Source organism: Heptranchias perlo, chromosome 8, assembly GCF_035084215.1.
Source record: "Heptranchias perlo isolate sHepPer1 chromosome 8, sHepPer1.hap1, whole genome shotgun sequence".
In the NCBI taxonomy this organism is placed as follows: domain Eukaryota; kingdom Metazoa; phylum Chordata; class Chondrichthyes; order Hexanchiformes; family Hexanchidae; genus Heptranchias; species Heptranchias perlo.
In genome coordinates this window covers 72,055,890-72,081,981 of record NC_090332.1, presented here as the reverse complement: position 1 = coordinate 72,081,981, position 26,092 = coordinate 72,055,890, and the positions used below count along the sequence as shown (strand labels likewise).

At 45.3% G+C, this 26,092-nt stretch overlaps 1 protein-coding gene across 1 annotated transcript; it reads right to left on the bottom strand.

Moving 5' to 3' along the window:
- Window positions 1–326: 326 nt before the first annotated feature.
- Window positions 327–17,491, bottom strand: tmem178a (transmembrane protein 178a). Its single transcript, XM_067988369.1, has 4 exons — window positions 16,631–17,491; window positions 9,537–9,650; window positions 4,929–5,066; window positions 327–2,407 (listed from the first exon to the last, which is right to left on the bottom strand). Exons 1-4 carry the CDS (start codon window positions 17,073–17,075, stop codon window positions 2,166–2,168), a joined length of 939 nt encoding a protein of 312 aa, XP_067844470.1. The 5' UTR covers window positions 17,076–17,491; the 3' UTR covers window positions 327–2,165.
- Between the last annotated feature and the right edge of the window lie 8,601 nt (window positions 17,492–26,092).

Sequence of the window (26,092 nt, the reverse complement as noted above, 5' to 3'; positions counted from 1 at the left end):
GTTGGACTATAACTTGGTGTTGTAAAATTGTTTACAATTGTCAACCCCAGTCCATCACCGGCATCTCCACTTCAAAATTTCTGTTGGTTAGTTCGATGAGGACAGTCACCATGACTGACGTACCGTAATAAACTTCTCCTGAAATTACCATACCGCCGGACTCTGAATCTTTTTATGAGATCTTACAGTTACGTTGTGAGCAGCACATTTATTTTGTTAACTTCACGTTGAGTTAAACTTTCACTTCATGGTTGGTGACTAACATTGTAGAATTCAGAATAATTGGAGGAAAAAGTAATTTTCTACTGGGTAATTTTTATTGGGAGAAAAGATTTTGTTACTAGATATGCTTACTTCACTTTTGAAAAAACATGACCGTTTGCTCACAATGTACAGGCATTAAAAAGTTTGCATCATACAGAATCCTTGTACAACATCTAAGTATAGATACTTCGTACAGAGCTATACATATATTATCTCGTATAGTATCTAAGCATATATCTTGTAGATTCTTTTTAAAGAACATACTGGCCTAGAAATTCGTTGGCACTGCGCCTGTTTTACAGGTGTAAAATGGGCGCCTAAATATCCAATATGGCGGGCAACACGCGCGCGCGCATTCTGCATTCAAAGTGCACTGCCCATCATAATGGTAAAGGCTCCTGTATAGGCATCCAGAGCCCCGGTCTGAAACAGGTGTTAGGCCCTTTGCGTGAGTTAATGGGGGCCTATCGCCTGTTTGAGGCCCCCTCTCTTAATTCGTTAGAGACTGACTGCAGTGTGCACCATACAGGCTACAGTCAGTATTCTCAGGTGCTTCACAGCTAAACCAACTGTCCTTAAAGGGACCGCTGGAGACTGCTTCCCGAAAGGTGAGTTTTTATTTTTTTAACTTAGCTTATTGTGGATCCGGGAGGAGCAGGAGCGTTCCTGCCAACTCCACATTAAATTTGCGGCCTCCAGGTTGCCTTCCCCCTCCCCTTCCCACTCTGCTTACCACCTCAGCCATCCGATCTTTGTTCTTCCCGGGACCGCGAGCTGCCTCTGCGGCCACGACTGGCACCCGCAGCTGGCCGGTCGTAAACAAATGAGGCTGGCGGACCAATTTTACGTGGTCCAGCCACCGACCTCATTAGGCGCTTGCAGAGTGCATTGCACCGGGATCCAATAAGGCGCATTATAATTTCTAGGTCATTGAATCTTCAATTTTATCAAATAAAAACTGTGTATATAGACAAAGAACACAAAGAACTCAGTACCACATTTATGGAAACGTTGTAACAATTGTACCAATTACTCACATTTTCATTCACATTATTTAACACAACAAACGACAGCACACTATTGTCAGAATTCACTATTCAATAATTACAGTTGATCCTTATTCAAAATACACTATTTAGTAAAAGAATCACCACAGTTCTAAGAGAGGCAATATTTGGAATGTAAAAGTGCAAGTTGACACTGGACCTGACAGTTTAAAATAAATGGGGTGATCGTGGTCTTTGGCAGTAGCACAAGACGAGCGACAGCGAATTGGTTTTCTTTTCAATCGAATGGAGAAGAGAATTGGGCGGGTGTAAAACGGGGTGCCGACTCGCTACTGCCCATTTAGCGCTACCGTCAAAGACCAATTCCACTCCCAATGTGCTTTACCTATGGAAAAGTATTGAAACGTTTTTCTGTTGGACACCAAAAATGTACCATGACCAAAACCTAAGATACAATTGATATTTTAATATCTGAGCCCAGTATAATAGTTCTGTTACTTTTTTGAATTTGGAGTACAACAATAAAATATTGGTATTTTACAGAAAACAAGCACCCACAGGAAAACAATCTCAGAACTGGAATGACAAAACAAAATGGAGACGGCAGCAGTCAGTCATAAAATATTTGTCGTTTTAAGTAGAATATAATCAGTAGCTGCTTAACGGTCCTTTCTGTGTTTTCATAGCTTCGCATTGAAAGCTGCAGTTCTTTCAAATAACCACTTTGTGTTTTAAAGACACAAGCTAAAATATATCGTTAGAAATAATTCTTGGCATAACGTACGAAGAATCAAAAACATAGGTACATTATTCGTATGCCACACTCCCAACACATGATCAGATCGGAGAAGCATAGGTTGCTCATAGAATCTACAGTATTTTATCAAGGTGTGCTCACACGGAGGAATCTCTGATGGACTTCTGGTGGATTGTCTTGGTTCTGCTAAGGAATGGAAAAGCAGTGCACAAGCAGCCTGCCATCATCGTTAATCCCAGGCTTGACCACGCACAGAAAATGGACCAACTGTACCCGTGGTCAACATCACTTGGTAGCCCATAGATAAATTTTGGTTGACGCGACAGATCATATGAAATGCTAGCTGCAAATGTGCAAAGAGAAATTGTGCAAAAAATTCCTAAAAATGAGAAAGAAAAATTGCCGTTATTCATATCCTCAATATAATGCTATTCAACAATGTAGCATTTTTCACCAAGAAGTCAGTGAAAGAAATGTGTGGCAAATTAGTTTAAATGGATTGTATTTTGACAGGTATTTGGGTGTATTAGAAAATGGCTGGTGACATTTAAAACACAGCACTTCACAAAATTACATCCACGTAAGGTTTTTTTTCACGTGTAAGCAACAGTCCAGAAATAATCCATTATACAATATGACTCAGACTCATATATATATATATATATCACATTTTCACAAAGGTACTCATTTTAGTGTAAAACAGAAGCAATATTCAGACTGCCATATCTCGCACGAACAGAATGCCAGAAAACTCACTTTTTTTTGGCCAATTTTCTCCCTGTCCTGAAGTGATGAGTATAACTGGAGTATAGGTTGGGATTTTTAACTCAACCAACGGATCTGGGCTCCAGCCAAATTGTGATCCACACCACAACTATGCTGGAATTCCATTATAGCGTTGAGCTAAATGAGATCAGTTTCAAGAGGAAGCCTTGAATCATTTCACTTTACATCTGCAAGCATGGAAAATAATACTTTTTAAAGTTACTTTGTGTTTTTGTTTTAAAATGGCCCATTTTGATGCCAGTTTTTAATGCTTGAAATAAGTTCACTGTCCCATCTGCTCTTGCAATTCTTTGAAACTTCTCACTGATTGGATACACATGTTTGGAGCTCTACTCCAGGGACTTGAGCATGAAATCTCGGCTGACACTCCAGTGCAGTACTGAGGGAGCACTGCACTGTTGGAGGTGTCGGCTTTCGGATGAGATGTTAAACCCTGTTTGCCCTCTCAGGTAGATGTAAAAGATCCCATGGCACTGTAAGAATATAGATATGTTTTTACATTATTCTAATACAGAACAAAGACAGAACAGCTAATGTAGACAGAATTGGTTTAAACTGTGTGCTTGCAAATCCAATCTTCTCCCCTCAATAACACTGATAACATTGGAGAAGGATGAATTTCAGGGCCAAAGACATTGTACTTTGTAAGGATAGGCACATGTAGATTATTAAATAAATTGGCATTAATGATATAATATGGAGCTAAAAGGGTTGTTAGGTTAAAACACAAAGGCTTTTTAACACAGCAAGGGGAGTGTAAAAGAAGGAAATCACTGCAGTACAAATAAGGGAATAGGTTAGTTTTATTATAGAGTTTGCAAGAGATAAGACGTCAAAGGCTTGTACAATAAAGGCTATAATTTGGGAAGAGCAAAGATAGGAAGCAAAGGTACAATTTTACAAGACATAAGGCCCCCCATCTTTGTCCAGCAATCTGTTTAATGATCTAAGGGTCATAAAAATCCAGTAAAGTTGAACCCAGCAAGAACTATAAGACAGGTATGAAGCAAAGCTCTTCAGGAATTTTGACTACCTTCAAGGCAAGGTATGCTCACGATTCCCTCAAAGTTCTTTACAAGTAAGTTTTAGATATAGGGCTCTGTACTAATCTGTGTGAAGTCTTACGATGAATGTTTTGAAACAATAATAAATGAAGTCAATTGTCAGACATATTACTGTCTCTAACTTTTTGAATCTATTATTAAAAAGAATAAGGAAGGAATTATCCTAACATTTTGGCAACTGCTGGCGTTAGCTAAGACTAGTAGTTGTTTCAACGTGAAATCCAGGAACGGCCAGCTCTGATTTGAAATGACTCGTACGGTAATAGAAGGGATACATTTGTTCATTTTGGATATTTGAATGATGGAACAGTTAGGAGAATATGTAGACCAGGAGCTTGTTCGGCATGGTGGCGGGCTTCTAAAGATTGGAAATCTTAGGGGACCAATCGGTTCTCTGGGTGAATTAGTGGAGCCCCTTAAAAAGGACAGGACTGAGACCGCTGTGATACATGGACTATTTGCTGTGGCCAAAGCCCTGTCTGACAGAATTAAATGTTTAACGGAAGAGTTAAAGGAAAAAGAAAATAAGAAATTGATATAGAAACGGTTAGAAATGGAAGCACTGCAGAAGTCTTAAGATGAATGTTTGAAACAATAATAAATGAAGATAGTTGTCAGACAGAATGGTATGTTGCCTCCCTGGTGCCAGGGTCAAGGATATCACTGAGTGCCTGCAGAACATTCTGGAGCCAGAGGTCGTGGTCCATTTCGGTACCAACGACATAGTTAGAAAGAGGGATGAGGTCCTGCTGGCAGATTTTAAGGAGTTAGGAAAGGGATTAAAAATCAGGACCTCAAAATTAGTAATCTCTGGATTACTCCCGGTGCCACGCACTAGCGAGTATAGAAATAGGAGCATAGAGCAGATGAATGCGTGGCTGGAGAGATGATGCAGGAAGGAGGGCTTCAGATTCCAGGGGCATTGAGATCAGTTCTGAGGGAGGTGACCTGTACAGGCCAGACGGGTTGCACCTTCATATCGGTACCAACGACATAGTTAGAAAATACCACAGACACACAGATTGTTGAAGAAAAGTGCTGGAAAATGACCTGCCATTAGGAAAAGGAGACCTGCCACGTGCTGAGTGAGGCTTTCTTCCCAGAAGAAGCTCATCGACGCCACGATACACCCGCACAGCAGGACAGCTGCTGCCATGCCCAAGAATCCAGCAGTGATCCTCCTCAAATCTGAGCCGGTAGGAGAGGGAAAAAGAAAATCTTGTTGGTATTTCTTGTAAGAAGACACTAAAGGTATTAGTTCCAACAATTCCATTGAACAAATTCTATAAAATAAAATGTGGCTTATTCTTATTACGGTTAAAATTATGAACCACAACACCACTAATGCGAGCTGGATCACACAGCAATGGGACTTGGGGTTCTGCCTTGTAATTCCTTAAACTGAATTCCCAATTTAGCTGAACTGCGTGGAAGGAGCTAAGCAGATCGCAGGCATCACCCCTTAGAGGCGCAGGTAAAAATTCTGCCAGTGGTCTGTTCAAAAATGGAATCGGTAGAAAGCCGGGGTCCAGGTCCCACTTTGTTTCATATTTCAAAATAAACTTTATTCATGAAATTTGTGAGGGTACATACAGTGCAATTCATGTCACGCTTCAAATACAATACAGTACAGGTCATACAATTTGCAACGGTCCATACGGCACAGTTCAACGGTCCCGGTACAATCAAAGCAGTTACGCACCATACATTGTACATACAGTTCATGGCACCCTTGGGTGCCTCATTGCATTACAGTCGTTACCTGTTACAAATACAGTATATTTCGTTACTTCGTTATCATTTTACATTCTGCCCGAGGAAGTTTTTCCCTGATTCCAGCCCCTCGGTAAACTGGCGGGAGGGCCCTAAACGGTGGCCTTTCCCCATAGAGCCTTTGCGTAGGTCGCACCTCACTTCAGTGCGTCCCGCAGCACGTACTCCTGGTCCTTGGAGTGTGTCAGTCAGCATTACTCGGTCGTGGACAGCTCCTTCAGCTGGAAGACCAGCAGGTTTCGGGCGGACCAAAGGGCCTCCTTCACCGAGTTGATGGTCTTCCAGCCGCAGGTGATATCTGTCTCGGTGTGCATCCCAGGGAACAGCCCGTAGAACACAGCGTCCTGTGTTACCGAACTGTTTGGGATGAACTGGGACAGATACCAACGCATCTCTCTCCACACCTTCTGCGCAAAGGGGCAGCCTATCAGGAGGTGAGAGAGGGTCTCCTCCTCACCACAGCCTCGAGGGCCGTTTGCGGTGGCGCAGAGGTTCCATGCGTGTAGGAAAGACTGCACTGAGAGGACCTTTCTCACCACCATCCAGGCTACTTCCTGGTGCCTGTTGGTCAGTTCCGGCGATGAGACGCTCTGCCAAATGGCATCGATTGTAAGGTTGAGGAAGAAACTGATCGAGTCCACCCTCTCCGTTCCTTGCAGGACTCTGAGAACGTTTCGTGTTGACCCCTGTCTGATGGTCTCGTGGTCGAAGGGGTTACTCCTCAGGAAATTCTCCACCTGGGACAGGTGGGGGGGACGGTCCAGCTGGATGGGACATCCTGCACCTGCTCAGCCAGCGTGGCCAGGCCCAGCCTTCTCAGTGTGGTGGACAGGAAGAAACCCAGCAGGCAATGGCACTTGGTGTTTGCACACTGGGGCTCTACACACATCCTGAGGCAGCCACACACAAAGGTGGCCATCAGGATCAGGATGGCATTGGGGACGCTCTTCCCCCCCTTTGTCTGGGGTCTTGTACATGGTGGTCCTGCTGACGCATTCTACCTTGGACCTCCAGACAAGGTGGAAGATAGCTCGGGTGACTGTGACGGTGGAGTTGTGGGGAATGGGCCAAGCCCTTGCCACATAGAGCATCACTGCGAGTGCCTCACAACTTATCACCAGGTTCCTGCCGGTCATGGAGAGGGATCGTCCCACCCACATAAAAAGCTTCTGTTTGGCCTTGGCGATCCACTCCTCCCAGTTTTTTGTGCAGGCCAGGGGTCCCTGAACCAGATCCCCAGCACCTTCGGGTAGTAGGACTTGACGGTGAAGCGGACAAAGGATCGGGCCTCCCAACTGCCAAAGAACAAGGCCTTGCTTTTATTTCGGTTCACTTTGCCCCCGAGGCCAGCTCGAGATGGTCGCAGATGCCCATTACTGTGTGGACCAACTGCTGGTCAGAGCAGAAGACGGTGACATCGTCCATGTACAGGGAAGCCTTAACCTGACAGCCTCCGCTGCCTGGGATCGTCACACCCCGATACAAACGGTTCGATACAACATACGAGCAAGACCGCGGAGAGAGGACAGCCTGGCCTGACTTCAGATCTGATTGAAAATCTCTCTGACTCCCAACCATTGATTAGGACTGTGCTACGGATGTCCTTGTAGAGCAGTCGGATCCAATCGCAGATTCCCTCCCCAAAACCCATTTTGGAGAGAATATCCATCATGTACATGTGGGATATTCTGTCAAAGGCCTTCTCCTGGTCCAGGCTGATGAGGCAGGAGTTCACCCCCCAGTCCTGCACGTAGGCGGTCGTATCCCTGAGCAGCGCAAGGCTATCAGAGATCTTCCTGCCGGGTACAGTACAGGTCTGATCGGGGTGGATCACCCGCTCCAGAGCAGATTGAGTCTGTTGGCGACGGCCTTAGACAGAATCTTGTAGTCGACATTTAGTAAGGAAATGGGTCGCCAATTTTTGATTTCTTCCCTCTCCCCTTCTGCTTGTAGATGAGGGTGATGATGCCTTTCCTCATGGATTCTGACATGCTGCCTGCCAGAAGCATACCACTGTACCCTTCCAGCAGGTCTGGGCCTATCCAGTCCCACAGAGCTGAGTACAACTCCACTGGTAAGCCGTCACTTCCAGGACTTCTACTCTTGTCGAAGGACCGGACGGCCTTTGTCAGCTCATCCAAGGTCAGTGGCCGATCCATGCTCTCCTGCTCGCTGTCCTCTATGACTTCTGTGACAGAGGACATGAAGGACTGGGAGGCCGTGCTGCCTGTGGGCTTCATGTCATACAGCCGACTTCCTCTTTCAGGCTGCTGATCACAGAGGTCTCTCTTTGCAGCTTCTAGAAGAAGAAGCCCGAGCATTTCTTGCCCTGTTCCATGGAGCAGACTCTGGACCGGAAGATGATCTCTGAGGCCTTGGAGGTGAAGAGTGAGGCTTGCGGCCTCTTTAGTTCCTTGATGTTCTCCGGGGTCAACAGTCTCTCGTTCAGCTTCCATATCCCCCTGCATGCCCTCTGGTCCTTCTGCGATTGACAGTCGGCCAGTAGGATGCAATGGTCAGAGTGGACAACGGCTGGACGTCGGTGGATCAGACCTTGAGTGTTGGGGCCTCAAAAAGGAAATCTATCCTAGAACGGACGGACCCGTCTGGCCTGAACCAGGTGTATCTCTGCAGCGCTCCGTCTGCAGGGTAGCTGAAGACGTCGCATAGCTTTGCATCTTTCACCACCTCTACCAGGTCCCACGCCGACTTTTTTTTTGGACGCAAAGTTGAGGGTCAAAATAATTTACAAAGCTAACGGATCTCCCATGGCATTGCTTGTGTGCCACCTTTAACTTCTGTCTTTAACTTAGTGCCTAGCAACACTGCATGCCTACTTTATACAAGCATGACTAACGTCCAATGTAAATGAGTTGGTAATGACTGAAAATGGGACCTGTGGTATCACCATGCCATTCCCACCTCATTCAACTATGCTTGTTCCTATTTGGACAGGCAGTTCTGACATCCAGCAGAAGTGACATTGGAAAATTCAGTGGATATAGAAATGAACAGGGCTCTGATGTAATGGTTCCCACACCCTATTATATGCTCCTGTCTGCAGAATACCACTCAGATCAAGTTGGGTTTTAAATGTGGGGTTCTGGATGTTGAGTGCCTGCAGTGTGTACCATCCACAGGATGCACTGCAGCAACTCGCCAAGGCTTCTTTGACAGCACCTCCCAAACCTGTGACTTCTACCACCTAGAAGGACAAAGGGAGCAGATGCCTGGGAACAGCATCACCTCCGAGTTCCCCTCCAAATCACACACCATCCCAACTTGGAAATATATCGCCGTTCCTTCATCATCACAGGATCAAAATCCTGGAACTCCTGACCTAATCGCGCTGTGGGAGCACCTTCACCACATGGCCTGCAGCGGTTCAAGAAAAAGGCCCACCACCACATACTCCAAGGCAACAAGGGATGGGCAATAAATGCAACCTTGCCATCTACGCCCACTACCCAAGAATGAATAATAAAAAGAAATAACTATATAGGAAGACATCTTTCTTTTACGGCATAAGATTTCCAGACCATGGCCGGGAATTTCCTCAGGGCTTCTCCCATTCCACGGCCTTAACTTCGGTGGCAACTCCGTTTATGCGTGTAAACGGGGTTTCTGCCGAACTTCCATTGAAAGTACAGTGGCGGAGTGGGAGTTGACCCGAGAAAGTTCCCGCCACTTGCCCTGTTTCTGACACCTCCTGCAAGTAACCACAGAGCTGCATCAACAGCAATTAGGGTTAAGTCTGTGGGTGAAGTGATTCTACCTTCCCAGCTGGAAAAGGTGGGTAGAACCACCTGCAAGGAGAGGAGAAATGGAAAGGATTGCTCGAAAGAACCATTAGTACAGCACAGTATTGTGCTAATTCATACTTACGCAACAGATGCCATTCATCCTGCTGGATGGTTTTTGTAAGATTAAATGGAATATTTCTTAGACGGATGGGTTGGGAGTAGTGATACTTGACAGATGTGCATCTCTGTGCAATTCCTGAGGGGAAAATGAGATTCATCAACATCAGGCAACTGGGAATTAAATGTCAATGGAAGTCTGCAGTAATCATATAAATAGCATTCATAAGTACTGACCATCGCAATTAATATGATTATACATTTATAATGCAGATGATGAAATTAAAACTAATATAAATGATATTATGTAAGCATCAAAATAATGATAATTAATTATTGCCATAATCTACAATGTTTAACTCATGAAATAACACCCTTCATGTAAGATTTTTACTGAAATATCATCACTCCATATATGTCAGTGTTGTCCAACACGTTCGCCACTAGCCACATGTGGCTAATTGGGAATCCAGATGCAGCTCATTGGATTTCTGAGTAGTGAATAACAAATGAGTAATAGACACCGTCATTGGGTCTGTGATTTCAATACTCGTATTCGCACGATGTTTGTATGTGAACGTTAACCTTTTTGTATATTTGTTGGTAAAATGTTAAGACGAAAAGCAGAGTGTGCAAGTGTTTTTTGATTGTTGTGTGTGCTTTACTTCTTTGGTTACTGCTTATTGGTTATTTGCTAAAATGAGCATGCGCAATATACCTAATTTCACAGGTTGCAATCATACTGTTTAGTCAGTTCTACCAATGGGATATTTTTCCTCTGCTTCTAGCACTTTCTGTCCAATAGCTTTTCTTCAAATAATTATTTAAAAAGCCACCAGGACATATTTCAAAAGCTTTACTAAGGTAAATTTATATTGAATGTTTTCTTCAATAACACAGAGATTGTGTACGGAAGAGAGAGAGACATGACAGTGTTCTGGTGACACACCTGGTCACCCAAAAGGAAGGAAGAAATGAAAAAGAGAGAAACAAAAGGCGTTAAAGGGAGAGAAGCAGCAGAGAAGAGAAAGTGAGAGACAGAAGCAGAAAAGGAGAGAATCAGCAATATGAGGACATCATAGACAGGTAAGAGAGTGACATGTTCTCCAACTCACTGTGTGCAAATCACAGGAGATTGATATAGCAGATGGCATTGCTTACGGTGAATCAGAGAATTTGCTGTTTTATGACAATGGAGGTGTTCATACCATGTCGGGGATAACATCAGGGCCATCCATTTTACGTGACTAAATACATCAAATTCCATTTTTATTAAATGCTATTCTAGGATTCTTATGCCACAACTCTGTCCATTATTCTTTGAAAACCATAAATAAGCAGCCTTTATTTACCATATATTCCTTTATGTATTTTTTTAATCCCTTGCTAGTTTTAAAGCTGAGAACACATAGCAAAGTGGAATGCAAGATGTTCCAAATGTCAAGAACAAACTTGCATTCACATAGCGCCTTTCACGACCTCAGGATGTCCCAAAGCGCTTTACAACAAATTAAGTACTTTTGAACTGTAGTCATTGTTGTAATATAGGAAACGTGGCAGCCAATCTGAGCACAGCAAGATCCCACAAACAGCAATGAGATAATGACCAGATAATCTGTTTTAGTGATGTTTGTTGAGGGATAAATATTGGCCAGGACACCAGGTAGAACGCCTCTGCTCTTCTTCAAATAGCGCCATGGGATCTTTTATGTCCACCTGAGAGGGCAGACAGGACCTCAGTTGAAAATCTCATCCGAAAGATGGCACCTCTGACAGTGCAGCACACCCTCAGTACTACACTGGAGTGTCAGCCTAGATTTTGTGCTCAAATCTCTGGAGTGGGACTTGAACCCACAAGCTTTTGCCTCAGTAGCAAGAGTGCTAGCACTGAGCCAAGGCTGACATTTAGCAGTACTAGGAAGAAGATGGGGGTTTCACTGCACTATTTTCCTCTCATCCCGCTGACTATTACACATGTAACAAGAAAAAATGCAAGTGAGGTTTAGCTGCACTTTTGTACCAGGTGTCCTGTTGCATTGGTGGATATTAAAGATTCCAGAACACTATCTGAAGAGGAGCTGAACATTCCTCCCTCAACCATAAGCACTTTGAAAGAATGCTGCTTCCACTGACAGAAGGGTCAGAAACCAGAGGACACAGATTTAAGATAATTGGCGAGAGAACCAGAGGGGAGATGAGGAGAATTTTTTTACACAGCAAGTTGTTATGATCAGGATTGCACTGTCTGAAAGGGTGGTAGAAGCAGATTCAACAGTAACTTTCAAAAGGGAATTGAATAAATACTTGAAAAGGGCAAATTTGCAGGGCTATGGGGAAAGAGCAGGGGAATGGGACTAATTGGATAGCTCTTTCAAAGAGCCGGCACAGGCACGATGGACCGAATAGCCTCCTTCTGTGCTGTAAGAGTCTATGATTTTATGAAACAGCTTTACCAGTCATTCATTGTTGTCCATTGGTGGAACTTAACAGCAGTCAGTGCACTCCAAAAATAAATCATTGTGTGAAATGCTTTGAACCTATTTGATGACATGGTAATGCGCAATCCAGAGGCCTGGGCTAATAATCCACAGAAGATGAGTTCAAATCCCACCAGGGCAGTTTGAGAATTCGAATTCAGTTTTTAGAAAAATCTAGAAATAAAAAAAGCTGATTTCAGTAAAAAAAGTGACCTTAAAGGTTACTGGATTATCGTAAAAACCCAACTGGTTCATTAAACTCCTTTAGGGAAGGAAACCTGCTGTCCTTACTCGGTCTACTTTATAAGTGACTCCAATCCCACACTAATGTGGTTGACTCTTAACTTCCCTCTGAAGTTGTAAAGAATCTTACAACACCAGGTTATAGTCCTCTGAAGTGGCCTAGCAAGCCACTCAGTTGTATCAATCTGCTACAAAGACAGCAGCGGTTCAAGAAGGTGGCTCATCCCCACCTGAACCCTGGAAAAGCTCAAAGGTCATTCCTACTCTCAAAGCAAATAATCTTTGTGAGTGCTAATAGCACAGTGAACTACAAGGCTGGTTTTAATGTACAGAAGTACGAACAGAATAAGAACTTGCAGTAACTAGAATGTCCACTAAGGGTCTCCAAAGCCACATCTTGACAAACAATTTTCACCTACGACCTGTGGGATAAAATATAAGACTTTGATAAAAGGACACTAATCATTGGATGAATAACATTGAAATGTTTGTGATTTCTTAAATTTGGTTTCAGAAAATTATGTACATATATTTTCTGAAGGCTTTCTATAAAAATTGTTAAGAATAGGGAAAGGCAAGGCCAATATTGTGTTAGCTTGCCTCACGTGGTAAGACTCTTGCCTTCAAGTCAGAAGGCTGTAGGTTCAACCCAGCCCCCACTAGGACTTGAGCATATAATCTATACTGACACTTCAGCACAATAACAGTGGATGTTCAGACCCCGCCATGGCAGTTTGAGAATTTGAATTCAGTTTTTAAAAATCTGGAAATAAAAAGCTGCTATCAGCAAAAAGTGACCCTGAAGTTGTCGGATTGTCATAAAAACCCAACTGGTTCACTAACGCTTTTACGGAAGGAAATTTGCCGTCCTTACCCAGTCTGGCTTCAGTCCCACACAAACATGGTTGTTTCTTAACTGCCCTCTGAAGTGAAGCCTAGCAAGCCACTCAGTTATATCACCACCTTCTCAGGACAACCAGGGATGGACAATAAATGCCAGCTTTGCCAGCAATGCCCACATCCTGAGAATTAATTTTTAAAACTGTTCTTGTTGGAGGTGCCACTGTTTAGATGGGACAGTAAACCAAGGCTCTGTCTGTTCCAATGGATGTTGGAGACCCTACGGAACTATCCAAAGAAAAACAGGAAGTTCTCCTGGTGTCTTAGCCAATATTTCTCTCTCAACTAACACCACCAAAAATAGACTGACTGGTTAGTCATCTCAGTGTGTTCGTAGGTTTTTGATGTGCACAAAATGACTGCCATGTTTGCCTAAATAATAGTAATTCATTGTATGTGCAGCACTTTGACAGGAAAAGGTGTTATTTCAATGCAAATCACACTTTTAAAATCTGAAATCCCATATACAAGTGTGTAAAACCTTTTTATCATACACAAACGAATATACATAGAACCATTATTCTTTGATCATCAATGGATTGATGAGCAGAAATTAATGTGTTGAAAAGCAGGAAAGAAAGGACTTGCATTAATGACATTTCCAAAGTGCTTTACAGCCAATTAAGTACTTTTTGAAGTGTAGTCACTGTTGTAATGCAGGGAAACGCGGCAGCCAATTTGTGCACAGTTGGTTGAGGGATAAATATTGGCCAGGAGACCGGGAGAACTCCCCTGCACTTCTTCGAATCGTACTATGGGATCTTTTACGTCCATCTGAGAGGGCAGACAGGATCTCGGTTTAACATCTCATCTGACAGATGGCACCTCCAACAGTGCAGCACTCTCTCAGTATTGCACTGACATGTCAACTTAGATTATGTGCTCAGGTCTCTGGAGTAGGACTTGAAACCACAAGGAATTGATAGCTGAGGGATGCCTGTTGTGAAGAATAGAATACTTTCCACTTTTGGCACCAAATGCAAGAATCAAACACTCCCAGGTCATGCATAGCACAATCCAATGCAGAATGAAAGCCCCTCTGCTCTGTTTCAATGATGGCTGAGATGTGTAACAAAATTATAAACTTATACGAGGTCGTTAAAGATAGAGACCTGAGCAATTCTTACCCACTTATATCATAACTCCATGCCATACTACACCAGTTTGATTTTTGTTCCTCTGTTTCCCACTGAGACATCCTTCTAACTTCAATAACTGAAGTTGATAATTCAGTGCCAATTTGTGCTGAATTATGAACTGTTTTGTGCTACAGACTCACGTCCTATAGGAAATGAGTTGAGACTGTCTTTACTCGTGTAAGGGCACTAAGTGAAATGACAGTGTAAACCAGCAACGTAAAAGTACCCATAATATGGCACCAAACAGCACCAAAATGTAATCGTGTCTCAGAAACACCATAAAGAGGGCTGATGCCATAAAGGTGTCAGCCTTAGCTCAGTGGTAGGGTCTCTTGCCTCTGAGCTTGAAGGTTGTGGGTTCAAACTTAATTCCAGGATTTGAGTATTTAATCTAAGATGACACTTCAGGCAGTGCTGCACTGTCAAAGGTGCCATCTTTCGGATGAGATGTTAAACCAAGGCCCTATCTGCCCTCTCAGGTGGATGTAAAAGATCCCATGACACTATTCGAAGAACAGCAGGGAAGTTCTCCCGGTGTCCTGGCCAATATTTATCCCTCAACCACCACCACTAAAATAGATTATCTAGTCATTTATCTTATTGCTGTTTTGTGGGACCTTGCTGTGCGCAAATTGGCTGCTACCTTTCCCTACATTGCAACAGTGACTACACGTCAAAAAGTACTTCATTGGATGTGAAGCGCTTTGGGACGTTCTGATAGGCGCTATATAACTGCAAATTCTTCTTTTTGATGTTGGAATGCAAAATATCAGACTGGTGCAGTTCTGGGTTCTCTAGGAACGATGGGATTCAAGCAACCTGGAAGAAGCACAACTCTTAATTTCAGTTATGCTATGGTGGACCAGGGAGCACTCAATTCCCAAACTGAGGAGTAAAATGTGGGGGAGTCTTCCATTCTCCAGAACTGAACATCATCTAAACAACACAATTCCTGAGGAAAATACATTTTCCTTGGCGGAACAGGCTCGAGGGGCTGAATGGCTTATTCCTGTTCCTATGACATTAGGATCATTTGTACTCGGCAGTATTTGTGTAACTTTTGCTAGATATTTATGTAATACCCAACAGCCACGATTGATTCAATATATATGTTGCCATTAAGTCGTGAAAATTGCTGCTTTACACTCGTAAAGTCAACTCATGCTACATTCATTCACATCTACCAACCAACTGAAACAAAGCACAGACAAACACCCGGGAGAGCAGATCGCCTAGGACTCTGCAGTTTAGAAATAATGCATGACATTAGTGAAGCCCTAAGACAACTAGAAATTCCCCAAAACTAAAGAGAAATATAATTAATGACAGGCTCAATGTAACAGTTTTCACAGTTAGAAAAAAAAGACAAAATAAGCTACTTTACATTGTCAGCCTCGGCTCAGTTGGTAGCACTCTTGTCTCTGAGTCAGAAGATTGTGGGTTCAAGTCCTACTCCAGAGACTGTAGCAAATAATCTAGGCTGATGCTCCCAGTCCAGTACTGGGGGAATGCTGCACTGTTGGAGGTGCCATCTTTTGGATGAGATATTAAACTGAGGCCCTGTTTCCGCTTTCAGGTGGATGTAAAAGATCCCATGGCACTATTTAAAGAAAAGCAGAGGACTTCTCCCCAGTGTCCTGGTCAATATTTATCCCTCAACTAACACCAAAAACAGATTATCTGGTCATTATCTGATTGCTGTTTGTGGGACCTTGCTGTGCACCAATTTGGCTGCAGTGTTTCCTACATTACAACAGTGACTACTCATTAAAAAAAAAGTACTTGGTTGGCTGTAAAGTGCTTGAAGCCATGAAAGGCACTATATAAATAAAAATCTTTCTTACTTTGTATCAAACTGTCCTGGATACAAACTGAACACCATAAGTCACACAGAAATGGAATTTCAAATCATTCTGGGATATATAATGTTTTTGGGAGAATGTAAAAATCCACATATCAACAGCACAAATTTATTTTTAAAGCCACTCTAAGTCTTCTTTTCGTTTGAGAAACCTATCCTTGAATAAGAATTCGGGGATAAAGCGGAATTTCACTCCAGTGAGTGCACGATTCCCAGAACCAATCCCCAGTTTGTATTCCCAATAACAAGGGGGTGATGGCAGGAAGCCAAAGGCGTTTGTTTTAGAGTCAGAATATATCGACACCTCCCGTTGAAGGACCACATCACTCTCTATTAGATGTACATGGGGCATATTGACCAGCTCTTAACCATCTGATCCTATTTAGCTAAATCCTTCTATTCATACTGTACTTTTTAGACGTTTAATGGATTTGAGAAGATGACTGATTATGAAGTCTGCCATTGTCCCATCCAAGGACCATTTTGTCCTGAGTCTTACCTTTGGATATGAGGTGGTCAATATTGCGGTCGATGCCCATATAGTAGCATTTTCTCCACAGTCCGGTGTAGGTGGCGAACAGAGGACGGGCGCAGTCCGACTCGAAGACCCCGAGCCCCAGGACGGAGCGCCAGCTCTCCAGTAAATCCTCGTCGCTAGCCACCGGAGGAGCCCCGTTCAAAGAGCCTCTTGTATCGGGAGCTCCCGTGTTGGGGGACGCCGGCTCCTCTGGCGTGCCGCGCTCCCGCAGGGGGAGGTTGAGGATGGGCATCACTCGGTTGTGCTCCTCGCCGCTGGTTTCTGTGTTTTGACCGTCGCAGCTCTCCCTGTGCCTCCTGGTGTCCGTTTCGTACCAGTGATCGGTGAAAATAGCGGTGGTCAGCAGCAGGAGGGCAGAGACACTGAGGAGCAGGCTAACAGCAGTGATCCAGGTCCGAGTCTCCATCTCTCAGTTTGTCCCAAGCATTGATTTCCCCTCCTTTGTCTTGTCCAAGATGATGCTGCCCTCGATTGCTAAGGGTTTCTTCTCTTTCTTCCTTTCTTTCTTTGTCTTCCCCCTTTCTACATCCTCGCCGATGCGCCGGGGGTCGGTCAGATGCTTTTGATTTCATTTGTCATTTGCCCCGACTCGGGTTCGCAGATGTGCAGTGGGTCGGACAGACAAGGGGGATCTTTCAGAGGGACCTGAATCGCCGAGCCGAGCTGTGCACTGGCTTCTTTTTGCCTGCAGCCTCTCACATTTCCCTCCTCTCTGCCAGATGCATCTCCCACTCCGACTGTTATTTCTGTTTCGTTTTCTCTCTCTCGGTGTGACAATATCAATGCTGTGCCCCCGTTAAAACCCGCAGAACATCTAAAACCCAACACCGAGACTGGGAATGCAACATTAAATCGATTTTAATGCAAGAGCGATCTTAAAAGTGTGAGCCTTAGCTCAGTGATAGCACTCTCACCTTTTTGAGTCAGAAGGTCCAGGGTTCAAATCCCACAAAGAGACTTGAGCACATAATATAGGCTGACACTCCAATGTAGTACTGTGGGAGTGCTGTCCATGGCACTATTTTGAAGAGCGGGGGAGGTTTCCCCCTGTCTTGGCCAACATTTATCCCTCAACCAACATCACTAAATAGATTATCTGGTCATTATCACGTTGCTGTTTGTGGGACCTTGCTGTGTGCAAATTGGCTGCTGTGTTTTCTACATTACAACAGTAACTACACTTCATTGGCTGTACAGCTTTTTTTTATATTCCAAAATAAACTTTATTCATAAAATTTGTAAGGGTACATACAGAGCAATTCAAGTCATGCTTCAAACAATACAATACAGGTCATACAATGTACAACGGTCCATACAGTACAAATCAACGGTCCCAGTACAATAAATGCAGTTACACACCATACATTGTACATACATTTCATGGCACCTTAGGGTGCCTCATTACATTACAGTCGTTACCAGTTACAAATACAGTACATTTCATTACGTTCATTTATCATTTTACATTCTGCCCAAGGTGGTTTTTCCCTGATTCCAGCCCCTTGGTATACAATGGCAGAAGAGCTCTATACGGTGGCCTTTCCCCATAAAGCCTTTATATAGGCTGCACCTCGCCTCAGTGCATCCCGCAGCACGTACTCCTGGACCTTGGAGTGTGCCAGGTGGTAACACTCGGTCGTGGACAGCTCCTTCAGCTGGAAGACCAGCATGTTACGGGCAGAGCAAAGGGCCTCCTTCACCAAGTTGATGGTCTTCCAGCTGCAGGTGACGTCTGTCTCGGTGTGCGCCCCGGGGAACAGCCCGTAGAGCACAGAGTCCTGTGTTACCGAACTGTTTGGGATGAACCAGGACAGATACCAATGCATCTCTCTCCACACGCTCAGTGCAAGGGGGCAGACCATCAGGAGGTGGGAGACGGTCTCTTACACGCCGCAGCCTCGAGGGCAGGTCGCGGTGGTGCTGAGGTTCCGTGTGTGTTGGAAGAACCGCACTGGGAGGGCCTTTCTCACCATCATCCAGGATACATCCTGGTGCCTATCCGGCGATGAGACATTCTGCCAAATGGCATCGACTGTCTGGTTGGGGAAGAAACTGATCGAGTCCACCCTCTCTGTTCCTTGCAGGACTCTTAGAACCTTTTGTGTCGACCACTGTCTGACGGCCTTGTGGTCGAAGGGGTTCCTCCTCAGGAACTTTCCACCTGGGACAGGCGGGGGGGGGGGGGGGGTGGATGGTCCAGCTGGACGGGACATCCTGCGCCTGCTCGGCCAGCATGGCCAGACCCAGCCTTCTCAGTGTGGTGGACAGGTAGAAACTCAGCACGTAGTGACACTTAGTGTTTGCGTACTGTGGCTCTACACACATCCTGAGGCAGCCACACACAAAGGTGACCATCAGGATCAGGGCGGCATTGGGGACGCGCTTCCCCCCTTTGTCTGGTGTCTTGTACATGGTGGTCCTGCGGACGCGTTCTACCTTGGACCTCCAGACAAAGTGGAAGATAGCTCGGGTGACTGTGACGGCGGAGTTATGGGGAATGGGCCAGATCCTGGCCACGTAGAGCAGCACCGTGAGTACCTCACACCTTATCACCACGTTGCTGCCGGTTATGGAGAGGGATCGCCCCACCCACATACCAAGCCTCTGTTTGGCCTTAGCGATCTGCTCCTCCCAGTTCTTGGTGCAGGCCTGGGGCCCCCCCCGAACCAGATCCCCAGCACCTTCAGGTAGTCAGACCTGACGGTGAAGGCGACAAAGGACTGGGCCTCCCACCTGCCAAAGAACAAGGCCTCGCTTTTATTTCGGTTCACTCTGGCCTGAGGCCAGCTCGAAATGGTCATAGATGCCCATCAGTGTGTGGACCGACTGCTAGTCGGAGCAGAAGACGGTGACGTCGTCCACATACAGGGAGGCCTTAACCTGAGAGCCTCCCGATTGCCTGGAGTTGGAGGACCTCGCTCCCTGCGTTGCTGCTCCCGGCGTCCCGGAGTTGGGGTGTGCTGGGCACGTCGCTGCTCCCAGTGCCCTGGAGATGGGTGTTGTTGTCCCAGGTTTCTGGAGTTGGAGCAAGTTGCCAGTGTCTCTGGTCACCGTCGCGTTTTGCCTCTTCCTTTGATGAAGGTGGGGCTCCCCCCTTCCCTTGGTCGTCGTCCGAGGAGGTGTCGCTGTTGTCTGTTGGGGACTCCAGTCTCCTCTTGCTGCTGGCCGCACCTTTGGTGTTCGTGCCTCTGGTCCTGCGGGAACTCCTCTTTTTCTTTGCTTGTATCATCCATCCTTCATCCGTCCCTGGTTCGCCTTTCATTGGCGCTGCGTTCTCAGGGGTAGTTTCAGGGCTGGGTGTCAGGGTTTGGTTGATTTCCTCAACACTTCTTCCCTGCTCTTTGTCCTCCTGCTGGTCGTTGGCCCTTTCACGTGGGACCACAGCGAGAGCAGCAGTCGTATCTCCTTTGGGGGAGCTACGACTGCTGCTCTCTTCTCCTGCGTCACCTCGCCTCTCACTGCCTGTTCATAGTTTAGTCTAAGGTTTGGACAGGTCTTGTATAGGTGACCAGCCTCTCCACACAGGCTGCAGCACTTGGCCTCCTGACAGTCCAGTGTCTGGTGGCCCTCCTGCTTGCAGTTCCTGCAGATCACATCCTTGCAGGAGGCGGCTTCGTGCCCGGGTTTGCCGCAGGATCAGCGCACTCTGGGCTGCCCCAGGGACACCATGTATCCTTGACTTGTCCCAATTGCAAAGCTTGATGGTAGGTGGATGATGTTTCCATCGCCGTCCGCCCTCAGTTTTGTCTGGATGTTCCTCTTTCTGGTCCAGGTCCCGAGCATATCCGCGATGTCGATGCTCCGCTCCATCCACGTGTTGCTTGAGGAACATCAGCACATCCACGACGGGCACATGCGGGTTGACCATGTGGACCGTTAGCGTCCATTCCTTCTCCTGCAGGAGCGCGAAGAGCAGCTCCATGTTGAGGAGCGACAACGGTGCTTCCTTCGTCTTGTCCTTGAAGGCCTGGGACATCTTCAGGCATCTTTCGACGTTCTTAAAGGTCATGTTGAAATAACCTCTCCTCGGGAAGTCCTGCAGGCAGAAGATGTCCGTTGGCACGAATCTGCAGGCTTCCAACAGAATCTTCCTCACAAAGACGTCCCGTTGCCATGGTGTGGGTCCTTCACCCGTCTTTGTGGTCAGCCTGACAGTGTTGCTCACCCCAGGCCCCGGTGTTCTGGAACCTCTGGTTGCCATGTGAGCTGCGAAGAAGAAACTGTCTTCATCTTACTGGAAAAAGGCATTAGATAGGTCTCCGGCCAGCAGTGAGATTTACCTCTACGTTAGTAAAGCTACAAACAGCTTACAGCTGGTTATAGCTGATTCTACTTGTCCTGCTCATCCTGGGACCCGGCCTTCATGATCACTTAGGAATGCCCCTGCCAGGTAAGTATTGGCTTTAAGTGCTTTGGGTTGTTCAAGGTGCTATATAAATGCACGGTCTTTTTGTCTTTACATGAATAGCTCTCACTTCCCTCTTCCCTCTTTGTTGTCAATCTCACATCCTAATATAGCCCACTGATTTTACCCTTCTTGGATGCAGACACTGAAACCAGAGATTTCTGTTAAATGATTGTGTGTAAAAATGCAAGCCAGATTTAGATGATGTATTTGAAAGGTCCCTTCAAAATGATTTAACCATGTTCTCCTCTTCCCCTCCCCCATTCAATCCATTTCCAGAAATTGTCCCAAACCCCAACGGATGCCTTTGTGAAATGGGAGCTTTTGCCAGCGTTGGGCTCCCAGCAAACGCATGGAAATGGGTCAAAACGGTTGGTGTATTGCAGCCATTTAATTTTACCACTCCTAACAATGGACCTTACTTATATCAATTAATAATAATTAATACACTACAACAGTGTCTACACTTCAAAAGTACTTCATTGACTGTAAAGTGCTTTGGGATGTTTGAGGGCGTGAAAGATGCACTATAAATGCAAGACTTACTTTACTTTTTATCATGCTAATCTGTGCCAACATTAATTAACATATAAAAATAACCTTTTGGCCCCGTTTTTAAATTTTAAGAGACGGTATCTTTCAACCTTTTTATGGAAGATGTTCAATTCAAAAATATGTGATCGGTCGCCTGAAGCCAACTTATTGCATTGTCAGCAAATAAATATCAACCCAGGGCAATTTTCAAATCCCATCCACTGCACATTCAGCTCCTGAAACCATTACTATGACAACATGCAACCAGTGAAAAAAAAATCCAGGCACAACACCATAAGGAAATGACAGACTACACTGCTATATATACATCTACACTCCTCCTCCCCCCTATACATATGAACTGAGATTTAATTCGCAATGATTCAGTCGATGAAAAAAATCCCCAAAAGGAATTTCTTTTTAAAAAAAATCTCTAATGTAAGTGTTACTGAAAATGTGCATGTCAAATGCTAAAATATGTTAGCATTAAAATTAAATTAAAATCCTGTAAAATTAAAACAGAGAGAGATAAGTTCCCCCCAGGGGGTGGGGGTAAAGGAGGGCGATAGATAAGACACCTCAGGGGGTAAAGGGGGAGAGAGATAAGTTCTCCCCTGGGGGTGGGTGGGGGTAAATGGGAGAGAGAAAAGTTCCCCTGGGGGGGGGGGGGGGGGGGTAAAGGGTGAGAGTGATAAGTTCCCCCCCCCCCCCCATGGGGTGGGGTAAAGGGGGAGAGTGATAAGTTCCCCACAGGGGGTGGGGGGGTAAAGGGGGAGAGAGATAAGTTCCCCCCAGGGGGCAGAGGTAAAGGGGGAGAGAGATAAGTTCCCCTCAGGGTGGGGGGAGGTAAAGGGGGAGAGAGATAAGTTCCCCTCAGGGTGGAGGGGTAAAGGGAGAGAGAGATAAGTCCCCCACAGGGGCTAAAGGGAGAGAGAGATAAGTCCCCCACAGGGGCTAAAGGGGGAGAGAGATAAGTCCCCCCCAGGGGGTGGGGGTAAATGGGGGCGATAGATAAGTCCCCCCCCCAGGGAGTGGGTGGTGGTAAAGTGGGAGAGAGATAAGTTCCCCCCAGGAGGTGGGGGTAAAGGAGGAGGGAGATAAGTGCCCCCCAAGGGGATGGGGGGTAAAGGGGCAGGGTGATAAGTTCCCCCCAGGGGATGGGGGTAAAGGGGGAAGAGAGGTAAGTCCCCCCCCAGGGGGTGTGGTAAAGGAGGAGAGTGATAAGTCATCCCCCCCAGGGGGTGGGGGCCATATGGAATTGGTCCTGCAGCCCATTAAACATGGGGTCAAAGGTGGTGGAGGGGTCACCTATATCATTAAATAAATTGAAAACAGAAATAGACAGTTTCCTAGAAGTAAAGGGAATTAGGGGTTACGGGGAGCGGGCAGGAAATTGGACATGAATTTAGATTTGAGGTTAGGATCAGATCAGCCATGATCTTATTGAATGGCAGAACAGGCTCGAGGGGCCGATTGGCCTACTCCTGCTCCTATTTCTTATGTTCTTAAAACATTTTACGGTGTATCAAAACTGAACAAATTTCAAATACAACAGCTTGCATTTATATAGTGCCTTTAACAAAGTAAAACGTCCCAAGGTGCTACACAGGAGCGTTATCAATCAAAATTTGACACTGAGCCACATAGGGAGATATTAGGACAGGTGACCAAAAGCTTGGTCAGAGGTAGGTATTAAGGATTATCTTAAGGGAGGAGAGAAAGATAGAGAGGCAGAGAGGTTTAGGGAGGGAATTCCAAAGCTCAGGGCCTAAGCAGCTGAAGGCACAGCCGCCAATGGTGGAGCAATGAAAATCGGGAATGTGCAAGAGGCCAGAATTGGAGGAGCGCAGAGATCTCGGCGAGTTGTAGGGCTGGAAGAGGTTACAGAAATAGGAAGGGGTGAAGCCATGGAATGATTTGAAAACAAGGATAAGAATTTTAAAATCAAGGCTGTGCCAGACTGTCTAAGCCCTATTCTCTTGAATTCCCTCCCTAAACCTCTCTACTTCTTCATCTCTCTCTCCCCTTTAAGAAGCTGCTTAAAACCTACCTCTTTAGTGAAGCATTTGGTCACCTGTCCTAATGTCTCCTTTGGCTCAGTGTCAATTTTTGTCTGATTACACTCCTGTGAAGCACCTTGGAACATTTCACTATGTAAAAGGTACTATATAAATCCAAGTTGTTGTTGTTTTGGAAAAACAGGTTTATTGAATGATATATAACATGAAGTGACAGACAACTAGGGGCATGAGTAAAAAAGTACTCATCAGAAGGCAGGCACACATACCAGCTCAAGAGACACGAGGACATTAAAACCAGAAAGCAAGCAAAACAGTCAATCCAATCAGGACCTATATCATATGTACACATTACACGGTGCTGAACTGAAACACAGACAATGGTGAACCAAAAACGAGTCTAAGAAATCAGGAAGTATTATAAAAGTAATGGTAAAGAACACACTAACTACTCAATGTAGAAGAATTAAAAGAAAAACAAAGAGCAACAAAATTCCAGACTACGCAAATGTCTGGACACAAAATATTAACAAACCGCAGTCCACTGGACTAAACACAGCAAAAGTACATACCAGACATCCTAATTTGCTGCAGATATGCGAGGTCAATTTCTGTCCCTAATGAAAGAAAACCACACAGTAGAATGTCGAAACAAAAAAATGCAAGCACTTTCAGGCAATTGAACAAATAATAAGATTTATAAAGAACATTCACCAGTACTTACATAAACAAAGAATAAAAGGGGCCTCCAATGGGAGAGTTGGTTAAGACAGTCAGCAGCCTAAGCAATGCAGATCAAGGAAAGTCCCATATTCAATCTTTGGTCTCTGCTGAGTTAGCTAAGCACCAAGTCCCGTTCACTCATCTCCCCTGTGCTCGTTGACCTACATTTGCTCCCGGTCAGGCAACGCTACAAATTTGTGTTCAAATTCCTCCGTAACCTTGCCCCTCCCTATCACTGTAACCTCCTCCACCCCTACAGCTCTCCGAGATCTCTGCGCTCCTTCAATTCTTGCCTCTTGTGCATCCCCGATTTCCATCGCCCCTCCATTGGCAGGCGTACCTTCAGCTGCCTAGGCCCTAAGTTCTGAAATTCCCTCCCTAAACCTCTCCGCCTCTCTACCGTGCTCTCCTCCTTTAAGGCGCTCCTTAAAACCTTTGACCAAGCTTTTGGTCACCTGTCCTGATATCTCTTTACGTGGCTCAGAGTCAAATTTTGTTTGATTCCGCTCCTGTGAAGTACCTTGGGACATTTTACTGCCTTAAAAGCACAAAAAAAATTGTAAGTTGTTGTTGTTGATAGTGTGGCAATGGAGGTGCTACAATTAGCCTCTGTGCTCCTTAGTTGGGGAGAGAACAATTGGTCAGAATTCCTGTTCTAATTGTTATCAACGATCCCTGCTGGAAGTGTGCTGGCATGGACATTTAGTGAGGACAGGATCAGACTTGGCTGTACTGGCCCTCTGGTTAAATTCTCTGCCAACATCCACTGTTTTGGCACACATGAGGAATAGCCACTTGGGCAAGGAGCCCGATGGAACCATATCCCAACAAGAAGTTAATGCCGACATTAACTTCTACTACTCGCTTCTACGTCAGAAGATCATGGGTTCGAGTCCCATTCCAGAGACTTGAGCACATAATCCAGGCGTACAACTCACAGTGCCAGTACTGAGGGAATGCTGCACTTGTCAGAAGTGCTGTCCTTCAGATGAGACGTTAAATCGAGGAACCGTCTGCCCTCTCAGATGGACATAAAAGATCCCATGACACTATTTGAGGAAGAGCTGGGGAGTTAACATAAGAACATAAGAAATAGGAGCAGGAGTAGGCCAATCGGCCCCTCGAGCCTGCTCCGCCATTCAATAAGATCATGACTGATCTGATCCTAACCTCAAATCTAAATTCATGTCCAATTTCCTGCCCGCTCCCCGTAACCCCTAATTCCCTTTACTTCTAGGAAACTGTCGATTTCCGTTTTAAATTTATTTAATGATGTAGCTTCCACAGCTTCCTGGGGCAGCAAATTCCACAGACCTACCACCCTCTGAGTGAAGAAGTTTCTCCTCATCTCAGTTTTGAAAGAGCAGCCCCTTATTCTAAGATTATGCCCCATAGTTCTGGTTTCACCCATCCTTGGGAACATCCTTACCGCATCCACCCGATCAAGCCCCTTCACAATCTTATATGTTTCAATAAGATCGCCTCTCATTCTTCTGAACTCCAATGAGTAGAGTCCCAATCTACTCAACCTCTCCTCATATGTCCACCCCCTCATCCCCGGGATTAACCGAGTGAACCTTCTTTGTACTGCCTCGAGAGCAAGTATGTCTTTTCTTAAGTATGGACACCAAAACTGTATGCAGTATTCCAGGTGCGGTCTCACCAATACCTTATATAACTGCAGCAATACCTCCCTGTTTTTATATTCTATCCCCCGAGCAATAAAAGCCAACATTCCGTTGG

Excerpts from the sequence above, each read along its gene's own strand:
- tmem178a (XM_067988369.1), bottom strand. The coding sequence starts at position 17,075 with ATGGAGACTCGGACCTGGATCACTGCTGTTAGCCTGCTCCTCAGTGTC. Across the intron at positions 9,651-16,630 it reads TGACCACCTCATATCCAAAG|GAATTGCACAGAGATGCACA; the intron begins GTAAGACTCAGG and ends TTTTCCCCTCAG. Across the intron at positions 2,408-4,928 it reads TCTCCTTTTCCTAATGGCAG|GAATTTTTTGCACAATTTCT; the intron begins GTCATTTTCCAG and ends TCTCATTTTTAG.